This window comes from Rhincodon typus, chromosome 36 (assembly GCF_021869965.1).
Source record: "Rhincodon typus isolate 14 chromosome 36, sRhiTyp1.1, whole genome shotgun sequence".
Taxonomy (NCBI): Eukaryota; Metazoa; Chordata; class Chondrichthyes; order Orectolobiformes; family Rhincodontidae; genus Rhincodon; species Rhincodon typus.
This window is the reverse complement of record NC_063367.1, coordinates 17566584-17581592: the sequence shown is the minus strand read 5'-3', so window position 1 is coordinate 17581592 and position 15009 is coordinate 17566584. Positions and strand designations below refer to the sequence as shown.

General features: G+C 45.8%; 1 protein-coding gene across 1 annotated transcript in view; it reads left to right on the top strand.

The window, feature by feature from the left end:
- The first annotated feature begins 6252 nt into the window (after positions 1-6252).
- LOC125487101 (pro-neuregulin-4, membrane-bound isoform-like) overlaps positions 6253-15009 on the top strand; it is a 31172-nt gene continuing 22415 nt past the window's right edge. Inside the window, exon 1 of the mRNA XM_048617156.1 lies at positions 6253-6402. Coding sequence (XP_048473113.1) covers positions 6314-6402 — 89 coding nt within the window. The 5' untranslated portion in view covers positions 6253-6313. The remainder of the gene's footprint in view (positions 6403-15009) is intronic.

Sequence of the window (15009 nt, the reverse complement as noted above, 5' to 3'; positions counted from 1 at the left end):
GGGAGGAGGGGATAGGTGGGAGGAAGAACAGGTTAGGGAGGCAGGGACGAGCTGGACTGGTTTTGGGATGCGGTAGGGGGAGGGGAGATTTTGAAACTTGTGAAATCCACATTGATACCATTGGGCTGCAGGGTTCCCAAGCGGAATATGAGTTGCTGTTCCTGCAACCTTCGGGTGGCATCGTTGTGGCACTGCAGGAGGCCCAGGATGGACATGTCGTCTGAGGAATGGGAGGGGGAGTTGAAATGGTTCGCGACTGGGAGGTGCAGTTGTTTATTGCGAACCGAGCGTAGGTGTTCTGCAAAGTGGTCCCCGAGTCTCCGCTTGGTTTCCCCGATGTAGAGGAAGCCACACCGGGTACAGCGGATGCAGTATACCACATTGGCAGATGTGCAGGTGAACATCTGCTTGATGTGGAAAGTCTTCTTGGGGCCTGGGATGGGGGTGAGGGAGGAGGTATGGGGGCAGGTGTAGCACTTCCTGCGGTTGCAGGGAAAAGTGCCGGGTGTGGTGGAGCTGGAGGGGAGTGTGGAGCGGACAAGGGAGTCACGGAGAGAGTTGTCCCTCCGGAAAGCAGATAAAGGTGGGGAGGGAAAGATGTCTTTGGTGGTGGGGTCGGATTGCAGATGGCGGAAGTGTCGGAGGATGATGCGTTGGATCCGGAGGTTGGTGGGGTGGTACGTGAGGACGAGGGGGATTCTTTTTTGGTTTTTATTGCGTGGACGGGGTGTGAGGGATGAGGTGCGGGAGATGTGGGAGACACGGTTGAGGGCGTTCTCAACCACCGAGGAGGGGAAGTTACGGTCCTTGAAAAACGAGGACAACTGAGATGTACGGGAGTGGAATGCCTCATCCTGGGAGCAGATGCGGCGGAGGCGAAGGAATTGGGAATAGGGGATAGCATTTTTGCAGGAAGGTGGGTGGGAGGAGGAGTATTCTAGGTAGCTGTGGGAGTCGGTGGGCTTGAAATGAATATCGGTTTCTAGGTGGTTGCCCGATATGGAGACAGAGAGGTCCAGGAAGGGGAGAGAGGTGTTAGAGATGGTCCAGGTAAACTTAAGGTTGGGGTGGAAGGTGTTAGTGAAGTGTATGAACTGTTCGAGCTCCTCGTGGGAGCACAAGGCGGCACCGATACAGTCATCAATGTAACGGAGGAAGAGGTGGGGTTTAGGGCCTGTGTAGGTACGGAAGAGGGATTGTTCCACGTAACCTACAAAGAGGCAGGCGTAGCTTGGGCCCATGCGGATACCCATGGCTACCCCCTTTGTCTGTAGGAAGTGGGAGGAATTGAAAGAGAAGTTGTTGAGTGTGAGGACGAGTTCGGCTAAGCGGATGAGGGTGTCAGTGGAGGGGGACTGGTCAGGCCTGCAGGACAGGAAGAAGCGGAGGGCCTTAAGGCCATCTGCATGGGGAATGCAGGTGTAGAGGAACTGGACGTCCATGGTAAAGATGAGGTGTTGGGGACCGGGGAATTGGAAGTTCTGGAGGAGGTGGAGGGCGTGGGTGGTCTCCCCTCCCCCCACCGCATCCCAAAACCAGTCCAGCTCGTCCCTGCCTCCCTAACCTGTTCTTCCTCCCACCTATCCCCTCCTCCCACCTCAAGTCGCACCTCCATCTCCTACCGACCAACCTCATCCCGCCCCCTTGACCTGTCCGTCCTCCCTGGACTGACCTATCCCCTTCCTAACTCCCTACCTACACTCACCTTTCCTGGCCCCATCCCCGCCTCTTCGACCTGTTTGTTTCCTCTCCACCTATCCTCTCCTCTATCCCTCTTCTATCCGCCTCCCACTCTCTCCCTATTTACTTCAAAACCCCCTTCCCCTCCCCCTTTTCTGATGAAGGGTCTAGGCCCGAAACGTCAGCCTCTCTGCTCCTATGATGCTGCTTGGCCTGCTGTGTTCATCCAGCCCTGCACCTTCTTGTCTCGGATTCTCCAGCATCTGCAGTTCCTACTATCTCAGAGAGAAGAGCAGTTGGATAGACAAAGGAATTGATAACGATCTGGCTAGGAGTGTAAATAGCTGTTAATCTTTGAAAGTCAATCACTTCCAAAAGTCATGGCACGTAAGAAGCCCTTTAAGAATTACCAATAAACAACAAATTCAATAATCTCTGTAAATAGTGGGCATTCATGACAATAGAAAAAAGAAAGATTTGTACTTAATGAGATCTTTCATATCAGTAGCTGTTCAGTGTGCAACAAGATTCTCTCTGAATTACAAGGTTCCAAGTTCAATCTAGGCTTGACTATAAAAACCAAATCTTCTGTCCGAGTGCAGTGCCCAGGAAGGGCTGCACTGTTGCAGGAATGATCTATGGGATATGACAATAAACCCCGCGCCTCGGCTCTCTGTTGGCAGATGTCAAAATTTCCATGGCACAATTTCGAAGAAGAGCAGGGGCATTATCCCAGCTGTCCTGGACAATATTTGCCTCTCAACACTGCAAATAAACAGACCATCCAGCCATGTGGACCTCGAGTGGACACAGGGACCTCAAGTGGGCCCAGTGTGGAGGACAGTCAGCCCAGCGTGAACCTCAATGGGCCCACCATGGAGGAGAGTGGGCCCTGCATGGAGGAGAGTGGGCCCAGCGTGGAGGAGAATCAGTCCAGCGCAAAACAGAGTGGGTGCAGCACAGAGGAGAGTGGGCCCAGCGCAAAGGAGAGTGGGCTCAACGCGGAGGAGAATGGGCCCAGTGCGAAGGAGAGTGGGCGCAGGACAGAGGAGAGTGGGCCCAGTGTGGAGGAGAGTAGGTCCAGCGCGGAGGAGAGTGGGCGCAGTGTGGAGGAGAGTGGGCTCAGCACAGAGGAGAGTGGGCTCAGCGCAGAGGAGAGTGGGCTCAGCACAGAGGAGAGTGGGCCCAGCACAAAGGAGAGTGGGCTCAGCACGGAGGAGATTGGGCCCGGCGGGAAGGAGAGTGGGCCCAGTGCGGAGGAGAGTGGGCCCAGCGTGGAGGAGAGTGGGCGCAGCACAGAGAGAGTGGGCCCAGTGCAGAGGAGAGAGGACCTAGCGCAGAGGAGAGTGGGCCCAGCGCAAAGGAGAGTGGGCGCAAGACAGAGGAGAGTGGGCCCAGCGTGGAGGAGAGTAGGCCCAGCGCGGAGGAAAGTGGGCGCAGCGTGGAGGAGAATGGGCCCAGCGTGAAGGAGAGTGCGCCCAGTGTGGAGGAGAGTGGGCCCAGCACGGACGATAATAGGCCCAGTGCAGAGGAGAGTAAGCCCAGCGTAGAGAAGAGGGGTGCAGTGTGGAGGAGAGTGGGCTCAACGCGGAGGAAAGTGGGCCAAGCACAGAGGAGAGTGTGCGCAGTGTGGAGGAGAGCGTGTGCAGCGCAGAGGAGGGTGGGCGCAGCACGGAGGAGAATAGGCCCAGCGTGAAGGAGAGTGGGCCCAGTGCGGAGGAGAGTGGGCTCAGCTCGGAGGAGAATGGGCCCAGCGTGAAGGAGAGTGGGCTCAGCTCAGTGGAGAGTGGGCCCAGTGCAGAGGAGAGTGGGCTCAGCTCGGAGGAGAGTGGGCCCAGTGTGAAGGAGAGTGGGCTCAGCGCGGAGGATAGAGAGCCCAGCGCGAAGGAGAGTGGGCTCAGCGTGAAGGAGAGTGGGCGCAGCACAGAGGAGAGTGGGCCCAGCGTGAAGGAGAGTTGGCTCAGCGCAGTGGAGAGTTGCCCCAACGTGAAGGAGAGTGGGCCCAGCGCAGAGGAGAGTGGACCCAGTGCAGAGGAGAGTGGACCCAGCGCAGAGGAGAGTGGGCCCAGCGCAGAGGAGAGTGGGCCCAGCGCAGAGGAGAGTGGACCCAGCGCGGAGGAGAGTGGGCCCAGCGCAGAGGAGAGTGGGCCCAGCGTGAAGGCGAATCGGCTCAGCGTGGAGGACAGTGGGTCCAGAGCATGACCTTGAGTGAGCCCCTATTTACTTTGCCAGAGGAATCAGAGGACCTGGAATTGGCAGCTACTACATCGGCCAGGTAGACCCAGTGGCAAAGATGGTGCCTGAGGATTGGCAATTTCATCGTTTGTTGGGTCTGCCATTGGTATTGGCAAAGTAATGGCGGAAGTGCATAACTATGACATTGAGGCAGGCCCTGCTGCAAAGAGACGTAACGCTGATACTTGTCGGTCCGACACAGGCGGCAGCGAAGCAGAGGTGGATGACAATCAGCCCAGCAACAAAGATGGCACCTGAGGGTTGGCAACTATGACGCTGGTTGGGTCTGTATGTATGGTAGCACAGAGGTGGAGGAGTGATGGCGGCTCAGGCATCATTGATGGCGATGAGCTGGCTCAGGACCAATGCGGTCTCTTCAAGTTCTATCTTTCTTGTTTTTTTCCCGTCTTAAATTATTGAAAACAGCACCAAATCATGGTGACAAATGAAAGCTTTTCATTGCATTCTTACTGTATTCTTACTGTAAAATGCACGTGACAATAAAATCAAAATTTGAATCAAATCAAATTATCAGGTGTAAGGGTTTGCTGCTTCGCAAAGCAGCTGTCATTTCTTTTTAGTTCTTTGAAAAACTGTGGGTGTCACTGTATTAGTTTCCAATCTATACTTGAACTTGAACTGAATGTCTTGTTGGGGCATTTCAGAGGGCAGTTAAGAATCAACCACATTGTAGTGAGTCTGGAGACACCTGTGGGTGACAGACCAGGCAATGACAATGCATTGATTTCCCTAAATGGACATTAGTGAACCAGGTGGGCTTTTTCAATCAAAACAGAGATGAGGAGAAATTCCTTCTCTCAGACAGTAGAGAATCTGCAGAATTTTTTTTACCACACAGGGCTGGGCCATTAAGTATATTCAAGGCTGAGATAGACAAATTTTTAACCAGTAAGAGTATCAGGGGTTTTAGAGAAAAGACCAGAAAGTGAAATCTAGGATTATCAGATCAGCCATTATCATAGAATCCCTAAGGCCATTCAGCCCATGAAGTCCACACTGACCCTCCAAAGAACACCTCCACCCAGAACCAAGCCCCTCTATCCTATCCCTTAACCCTGCATTTCGCATGGCTAACCCACATAGCCTGCATACCTCTGGTCACTATGGGCAATTTAGCATGTCCAGTCCACCTAAACTGCACATCTTTGGACTGTAGAAGGAAACTGGAGCACCCAAAGGAAACCCATGCAGACACAGGAGGAACATACAAACTCCACACAGTCACCCAAGGCTGGAATGAAATCTGGGTCCCTGGCGCTGTGAGACAGCAATGCTAACCACTATGCCACCTCATTGAATGGTGGAGCACATTTGATGGGCTGACTGTAATATTGCTGTTGGTCTTATGAAGACAATAAAAGACTACTTTTCTCTTTTAAAAGCTCATTAGCTTTTTAAATTCCAGATTTATTAATTGATTTCAAATTCCACCAGCTGTTATAGTGAGAATTGAACCCATACTACCAGAGCATTTTACACCAATAGCCCCACGACATGACCACTATACCATTACCTCCCCACATACTACTTACATGACAGTGGCCACACTTGAAAAATATTGTATTGGCTGTCTTGAGACATCTTTGTAAATACAAATATAACATTTTTTTTTTACAAAGAAGTACTTTTGAAGTCTCGTCAATGTTGTATTGTAGGAAACCAATTTACACACAACAAAGTCCCTGATAATGACTAAACAATCTGTGATTTTCTTTGACTGTTGATTAAAGTTTGAACATTTGGGTTCCTAGTACTGATCACCGTCCAGTGCTTTTGCCAGGAAACTGCGCGCACCAAGAGAAAGCAGGTTCACAGTTGATTATAATTTCCTGTACCAGCATTTATTTAAGAATCTTCACTGTGACGGTGGGAAAAAGGTTGCTGTAGAGCTGTCAGTCCATGTTCCTCCAACCTAACGATGAAGAGGAGGAAACTAGAAAATCAGGAAGAGACTACACAATGGGTTCACCAAGCTACCAATCGTTATAACACATACCTAGTACACGAAAATTTAACGTAGATTTAAAATAGTGTTCCCGCGAGATTCTATTGTGAATGCATTGCCAAAATCTTCACCAAGTAAATATTGTTTGATTTGTTATTTTTCAGTTACAACACTATATTGTTTAGTATTGTTTTGAGCCAAATTGTGCAACTAAGTCACACCAGGCACAATATAACGTCTCACTATAAAGACCGTGTGTAGGGAAAGGGGAACTTCTAGTTATTGAATGTAAGGTATTACAGCGAGTACTTCATGCGGCGGCACTGTTTTATGGAGACTATAACTCTTTTGAACGAAATGTCAGGGGATAAATCTTGAGTTAGTTCCAGAAGTCTCTGGTGCAAAGAGTGTAATTCACACAATAAATAATGTATGTCTGTGCACTTTTTGAATCAGTTATCTTGGAAGAAAAGAAGAATAAAACGCTTGATCATCGTTTTAAACACAGTGTTAAACACGAGGTAAGAATTAACAGACAGTTTCTCTCTCCTATTCAAAGGAAAAACAGAGGGGCAACCTGATAGGGGTGTAAGATTAGATAACTAGAGAATCTGTCTTTCCCCGTGTGGAAGAGCGTAATCATAAGCTTATAAAACAAAATTAAATATGGGGGGAAGGGAGGTCAATATTATGTTTGAGGTCTCTTGAGATTTTCTCGTGTAGTTTTTCTTTTGATTTTTCAGGGGCTACTTTCTGGTTTTCGGGAGCTGTTTCATCATTCTCATTAACAAATTGGTGATGCAGTCACATGATAACGTTACTCTCTAGATTTGTGTTGACACAAGGGGATTTTGGACTCTGACAGAAGCAGTATTAGAAGAATTCTAGAATAACCTGAAATATCATCACCCTTCCATTCAACCTAAAGCCACTGCACAAAAGGAAATGAATTTCAAAACACCACAATATTTCAATTGACATGGAAGACGTTAGCAAAAATAGTAACTGATACACACTTGTATACACAAAAAGATCCCCCTTAACATGCCCTCCATTGACTGATGAGGTCACTATAGCACAAACACATAATTATCTTTAACATGAGATAACAAGGTGTAGAGCTGGAAGAACACAGCAGGCCAAGCAGCATCAGAGGAGCAGGAAAGCTGACGTTTCAGACCTAGACCCTTCTTCATTGTTACTGCAGTTCAAGGATGTGAGATGTCTTAGAGGAAATAACACAGGAATGTAAATATTTATGAAAAGAAGTGTGCAGCATTAAATTATCCAACTGACAGTGTTAATTACAATAGCAATTTTCATACAATACATGATTCCTTTGTTCAAATATTTCAATGTGTTCTCTCCTTCTGGTAGCTCTTCTCACTCCTAGCCCCTGGATTCGGTCTTGCCAGCTTTCCCACCCACTTATCCCCATGTCCTTGCTTCAGCAGCTGTGTTGAACCTGACCATTGACTGTCTCCAGGCTGTGACTATATTATGGCTTTAAGAGGTATATTTTTTCCTGTTTTATTTTTATGAAGAGATATTGAGGCAGAGGTATCGAGCAGTCTGTTCCAAGCCAGTAAAGTAAACAGCTTGTGAGGCCTTGAGCTTTTTTTTAAAAGTTGGAATGATAGAAGCAGCATGAAGGGGCTGAGCCAGGCTCCCATAGAACCAGGGTTTTAGTTTTGCTTTCAGCAGTTGCTGGGTTTTGAAGTTGGCTGCAGAAGGTGTTACATCTCGCTGTTATAGTTAAAAGCTTGGGTTCTCTTTCTGTGCCAGAGTCTCACATTAGACAATCTGTTTTACTGACTTTACCTTTACCAAAAGTGTGTTTATGGGATGTTACTATATTGGAACAGTTGTTCTGTGGAGATTTTAAGAGCATTTTCACTTGTGTAGACATAATATCAGGGTGTGCACAAAAGATTAACCTACAAAAGTATTGCTGCATCTAATGGTATGCAAAGAATGCATCCTTAAAATTATATTTTAAATTTCTCTGAATCGATTGTATCGAACTGCTTTCCAAGCACTTGTGCAGTCAGATTGAGCTGTAGGTTAGAGGGTAGCCCTGTTTAGTAGTTAAATAATCTATTATTCTGTAATTTATTATTATTCTGTAAAGTTTTCCAATAGAGTTAAAGTTATACCAGTTCTTCTTTCTATTTTTTGTATTTTAACTGCGGGTTAGAATAAAGTGTCTTTTGCTTAAATTGGAGCATTATGACCAATTGAATTGATCTGGAACACAGTATCTTACACTTGCCTTTAAATAAGCATTAGGGTCTAGACTATCTCCTTGATATATTTGCAGGGGGTTTAGTCTGGTCCATAACAAGGCCCCACATGTTCCGGCCTTGACAGACTTGCTCTACCATCACTCACCATCTCTCTACTCCTCCAATCACAAGCTGCTTCCCTCCCATCTAGGCTGATGATAGGCTCAGAGTGAACCTATCAGCAGCAAGCACAACAGAGAACCAGCTTTTGATTGATGGAAGGATCACTGGACCCTCTGATTTCTCTCCACAGATGCTGCCAGAACTGCTGAGCTTTTCCAGCAATTTCTATTTTTGTTGTTAATTGGAAGGGCAGCACCTCACTAATTCCAACTGTTCCAGGGTAAGGGGTGACTTTCCTCTGGTTAGTCATTCCCATGGTTACATTTTCCTGAGCAATTTAGCCACTTTTAGAATTCACCCACTATCACCATGTATTTAGAGCATTGGAAGGGAAAGGTTGTGGTGCTGTGGTAATGTCACATAGTCAACAATATTATGCTGATCATGGAAACTGTGGTCAACTCTTATGAACCCAAATGCTTCTCTAATGAGCTTCGTGGAAAAAAGATGCCATCCTCACCTGGTCTGACCAACCTGTGACTCCAGACTTAAAGCAACGGGGTAGAATCTTAACTGCCATCTGTAATAGCCCAGCATGCCACTCACGGCAATGGCAATTGAAGATTGGCACAAATGCTGGCTTATCTAGTGATGCCAGGTAAAGCATAAAACAGAAGGTCACTGAGAAGTCTAATGGGGAATTCTGAAGAAATTTCTTCACACAAAGAGAGGTGAAAATTCATTCCCGCAGGGAATGGATGAAACAAATTTTTACAGATGCAGTTCAGGGGACTTTAGGAAAAAACATAGGAAGAAGAGGACAGATGGTATACTTAAATGAAGATTGGCAGAGGCCTGAACATAGTATAAACACAGCATGACCTAATTGGGCTGATTGATCTGTTTTCATTTATCCCATGTACCAGGAGCTAAGTTGGCACCGCACACCAAATCCTTCTCTCTCACACTCGGATCTTAACACACAGTAAATTGAAGATTGGCTTCAGACATAGGAGGGAATAACGTTTTTTTTATCACTGAGTGAGAAGGCTAGTGGCCAATACATAAAACAGTTCAGAGTTATCACAGTTTCAGTGAGAATTTACTGTTTTTAAGATTCAGTGACTGTGATCAAAGGCTAATTGGGTTAAGTCTGATAATGGACAGAACTACTTCTGGCTGATGGAAGTGTAGAGTTTTCAGACTGAGGGAAATATCTAATTTTGTTTAGCGATTAACCTATTTAGGATATCTGGCTAGGAAATGCATTATTAACATTTGGAGATTAACATCTATGCGATAAATGGTGCTATTGGCAAATAAAAAAATTCTATAGCTCGTCATGCATAACCCAGTGTTCAAGATCAATTTTAGGAATTTGGCTCTGTGGAGAGTTTAAGAGCATTTTCACTTGCGTAAACATAATATCAGGATGTGCACAAAAGATTAACCTACAAAAGTATTGCTGCATCTAATGGTATGCAAAGAATGCATCCTTAAAATTATATTTTAAATTCCTCTGAATCGATTGTATCGAACTGCTATCCAAGTATTTGTGCAGTCAGATTGAGCTGTAGGTTAGAGGGTAGCCCTTTTGCCCCATTGAGTGAGAAGACAGGATCTTGAGTCCAACTCCAGAAATGTGAGAACAAAAATCTCAGTGCAGCACTCGGGGAGTGTCACACTATTAGAGCTGCTGACTTTCAGAGATGAATTTAGATTATTTTTAATCAAGCCATTCAGAGATTATATTACAAACCTCTGGAGCAGGTGGGATTTGAAACTGGGCCTCCTGGCTCAGAGGTAGCACCATGGCTCTCTCAGGTAGGCAGAAATGTTCTCATGGTATTACTCAGTTGAAGTTCTAGAGGGCACACCCCAGTATCTTGAGCAGTATTTACTCCTCAGTCAGCAACACTAGAAAAACTAGATTACATGTTCATTGTGCTGACTGTCCAGGGTCTAGCCATGCACAAATTGGCTGTGACATTGATTACACTGCAAATATGCTTCATTGTCTGTCAAAGGTGTTGTGAGGCTGCAATGGGTGCTATATAAATGCAAGTTTTGCTTCTCTTTGAATCAGAAAATAATGGTGTCTTTTTGTTTCTGTATAATCATCTGACTTATAAATAAATCTGATCATTAAGTGTAAGTAAAAAAGTAAAAGTAAAGTCACCATAGTCCTACCAGACCATAGGGCTGCTATCTCATTAGAGAGAGACGGCTGGTGGTGGTTAAACCTAAGGGTCACTATGCTTCAGGCGACGGGAGAGCCTGAGGACAATCCTTCATGGTAACCTCAGCCAGTTGAACCCACATTGTTGGCATCACTCTGTGTTACAAACCAACTGGTCAAGCTAACCAACACCCCCACCCCAACTTCTTAAAAGTGACTGTCTACCTTAATGGTATTTGCTGGCTTTCTCAGAACACGGAGTAGAGGGAGAATTTCTGTATGTTCTCAAATGCGCTGAACTGCACTAATTGAATAAATGTTAACCAGTTGGCACGTTATTCCATTTCTGACACACATAAGGAAGAGGTTTTAGTTCACGGGTAAAAGCTTTGCGTTTAATCCCAAATTACAAACTGTGTTGGTTGGCACAGTCCTTGCTTGGCGTTGTCCTACTGTTGGAGGGTCTGAGCTACAGGGAGAGGCTGAATAGGCTGGGGCTATTTTCCCTAGAGCATCAGAGGCCGAGGGGTGACCTGATAGAAGTTTATAAAATCACAAGGAACATGGATAGGGTGAATAGTCAAGGTCTTTTCCCCAGGTTGGGGGGAGTTCACAACTAGACGGCACAGGTTTAAGGTGAGAGGTGAAAGATATAAAAGGGACCTAAGGGGCAACTTTTTCACACAGAGGGTGGTGTGTGTGTGCAATGAACTGCCAGAGGAAGTTGTGGAAGCTGGTACAATTACTACATTTAAAAGGCATCTAGGTGGGCATGCGAATAAGAACGGTTTAGAGGGATATTGGCCAAATGCTGGCAAATGGGACTAGATTAATTTAGGATATCTGGTCGGCATGGGCAAGTTGACCTGATGGATCTGTTTCTGAGCCATACAGCTCTATGACTGTATGCTGCCAATGGGCAGCACTAAGCTACAGGTAGACTTCGTGTTGCCTGCTTCTTTATAGTGGAGTGAAGAGAGATGTGCCCCATGTGTCACAGTCACATCAGTGAGCTGCTGTTTACACCCCTCAGGCATTTCCACCAAATATTTCTGTTTGGAAACTGACAGGAAAATTGGCTTAATTTGGTCCAGAACAAATTTTAAATGAAAATTCCTGAGAAACTCTGCTCAGCAGCTGCTTAGGATCGAGGATGACTTGCTTCCACTCCGGTTGGATGGGTGTTCTGAAATGGTGATCAGTGCAATACATAAGCTGCAGGCTCTGGCACAGAATGTGACAGAAGGGTTGGATTGATGGGTTATTTGGAGACTTGTCCACTCCCTCTAATGCCTCAACTTCCCCTCTGCACATTCTTGATTAAATCTCCTGACATTGGTTAGAAAAACCTTTTGTTAAAAATCCATTCCACAAACTTTAGAATAGAAAGATTCTTTAACAATCACATTTGGTTATACATTTGTTCTGGGAACATGAACGCTAACCCCATAGCATCTTACAGCAAGAAAGGCTCATTGAGCCTAATTTGTCCTGGGGTCCTTTCTCTTTTCTAATACTTTTGGACCGTTTTTCTTTTGCAAGTGTATATCCTTTTCCTTTTTGAAAGTGATGACTGAATCTACTTCCACTGTTATTCCAAGTGTCATATTTGGAAATTGTAATAAATTTGCTGCATTCAAACACTTATCATCATCTGAAAACAAAAATTGCTGGAGATCATAGCAGGTCAGACAGCATCCATGGAGAGAAAACAAGCTAACATTTCGAGTCCAGATAACTCTTCATCAAAGCATCCAGCATCTGTGGTAATTTGCTCCTAAATTCTCATCATCTCCCCCTCTGGTACTTTGATCAATTATTGCATATCGGTGTCCTCTGGTTGCTGACCCTCTTGCCATTGGAAACACTTTCTCCTTCTGTTGGGGGTTTGTGGGAGGACAGATAGAGAGGAATGCAACAGGATTCATCAGCAATCATGCTCTGTAAGTACTGTACACACTCTAAATCAGAGAATTCAGTGCAAGCTATGGTCAAAGTCCTTTATGCCTCTACCCTGCTCCATGTTTCACTGAAGCATGTCAATGTCTGCAAAGCTTGTGTTAACAGATAATTGTTGCCAGATTCTGAACAGCAGTTTATCCAATTAAAGGTGAGAGTGCCAAATGGTGAGGTAATGAGCTCAGCTTATTACAATCCTACATTAGGATAGACAACCCATTTGGAATTTCAAGAGGAATAGACAGGTCAAAAAGATCCAAGCTCCCTCCATGGCTCAGTGGTTGAATACAATAGCCATTCTGGTACTGAACTATATGAGCACAGACTTGGGAACTAGTCAGTGCTGAGTAAGCTGATCTCATTGTGGGTCACATTGCAGTTATTATGATTCAGGATTCCATCTAAGAGGGATATCTTTAATCAGACACTGTTTAGAGTGTAGAACTCACATGGAGTTTTTGAAGTGAATAGTGTAGATATTCTTTAAGAGGAAGCTGGATATATATCTGAATCTTCTATATATAGATATACGTGGAAAGGATTAGAAGGGAACGGTGTATATTATGTACATATATTATGGGTTGGCATAAACTCAATGACCAAATGGCCTACTTCTATGCCATATTACTGAGAAAGAGAGACGTGTAGTTGAAGCTTTTCATCTTGCACCCATCAGGACAGATGCAAGAATGACAAATTTCAAAGGGAACAAATTTACACTGCATGAGAAAAAGGAGCTGATTCATTGGGAAGAGATTTTCTGAAGAAGGGTCCAGGCCCGAAACGTCAGCTTTCCTGCTCCTCTGATGCTGCCTGGCTTGCTGTGTTCATCCAGCTCTACACCTTGTTATCTCTGATTCATTGGCAAGTTGGTTTTCATTGGTTGAGTTGTTGCTGCAGGGAATGCACCAAGGAGCTGTTGTCTCCCGGGCTTTTATTAAATTGAAAAATGATGCAATGCCTAGGCATATAGTTCAGAATCAAATAGATAAATTTCTAGACACTGAAGGTGTTTGACTTTGACATAGAGGATGAGCCATGATTATGTTGAATGGCAGTGCAGGCTTGATGGGTTAAATGGCTGACTCCTGTTCCTATTTTCTTTGTTTCGATGTCCCCTTTCCCTGCAAAGGTCCTGAGCATGGGCTGTCCAAGTACGGTCAATACCAGCTAACAGCTGAAGGGACATGCAGTTTGAAACAATGCTAATCATTGGGATATATGGCCCCTGAATCTGGCATCGCACTGGCACTTCACATACCATATGTCTCATTTGTGTAAGGCATCCTTTATAGAATCACAACAGTATGGAAACAAGCCATTCAGCCCATCGCGTCCACACTGATCCTCTGAAGAGCATCCCATCCAGACACAACCACTACCCTATCCCTGCATTTCCCACCCCCAGACACAATGGGCAATTTAGCATGACAAATACATCTAACCTGCACATCTTTGGACTGTGGGAGAAAACCAGAGCACCCAGAGGAAACCCACACAGACACAGGGAGAATGTACAAACTCCACACAGACAAGCACCCATGGCTGGAATCAAACCCGGGTCCCTGGCGCTGTGAGGCAGCAGTGCTAGCCACTGAGCTACCGTGCCACCCCACTTTTTCTTTCTAGAAAAATAGAATCCTTGTCGCTTGACAGCAACATCCTATTAGTGGAAAATGCCAGTCATGTTGCCACTGCATAATGGAAAACTTTGTCTGTTAGTCAAATGTTTGAGATATCAGTGTAATCCAAGGGCAGTGGGGGATGCTTCAGATCTGAAAAGGGCAGGCTTAGACCCATTCATAAGTATGCACAATATACAGGGAGCAATGATCTGATTGGTTAACTATCCGGCAGGATGGCTTTCATGTGTCTTATTTGGATATCAAGCTAGACTGAGGAGAAAATGGTTCAGACTCTATTTCCAAGATTGTCCATAAGGACAGGTTTATACTGTGTACAGTTGTAGGAATCCCAATATGTATATTGACCATGATGGTGGGTGGCACATGGCAGACAGTAGTAGAGAACTCATTAGTGCCTTTCCCAATGAGCACATTGTTAGGCTGCCCATTCACAAAGACGAGTACAAGTGCTGGATCATGAAATCATAGAATCCCTACAATCTGGAAACAGGCCATTCGGCCCATCATATCTACACTGACTGCCTGACGAGCATCCCACAGAGACCCACCCCCCATCCTATCCCTGTGACCCTGCAATTACCATGGCTAATACACCCAAGTGTATATCCATGCACACTATGGGCAATTTAGAATGGTCAATTCACCTAACCTTGAATCAGAGATAGTAGGAACTGCAGATGCTGGAGAATCCGAGACAACAAGGTGCAGGGCTGGATGAACACAGCAGGCCAAGCAGCATCATAGGAGCAAAAAGGCTGACGTTTCGGGCCTAGAGCCTTCATCAGAAAAGGGGGAGGGGAAGGAGGTTCTGAAATAAATAGGGAGAGAGTGGGAGGCGGATAGAAGAGGGATAGAGGAGAGGATAGGTGGAGAGGAAACAAACAGGTCGAAGAGGCGGGGATGGAGCCAGTAAAGGTGAGTGTAGGTAGGGAGTTAGGAAGGGGATAGGTCAGTCCAGGGAGGACGGACAGGTCAAGGGGGCGGGATGAGGTTGGT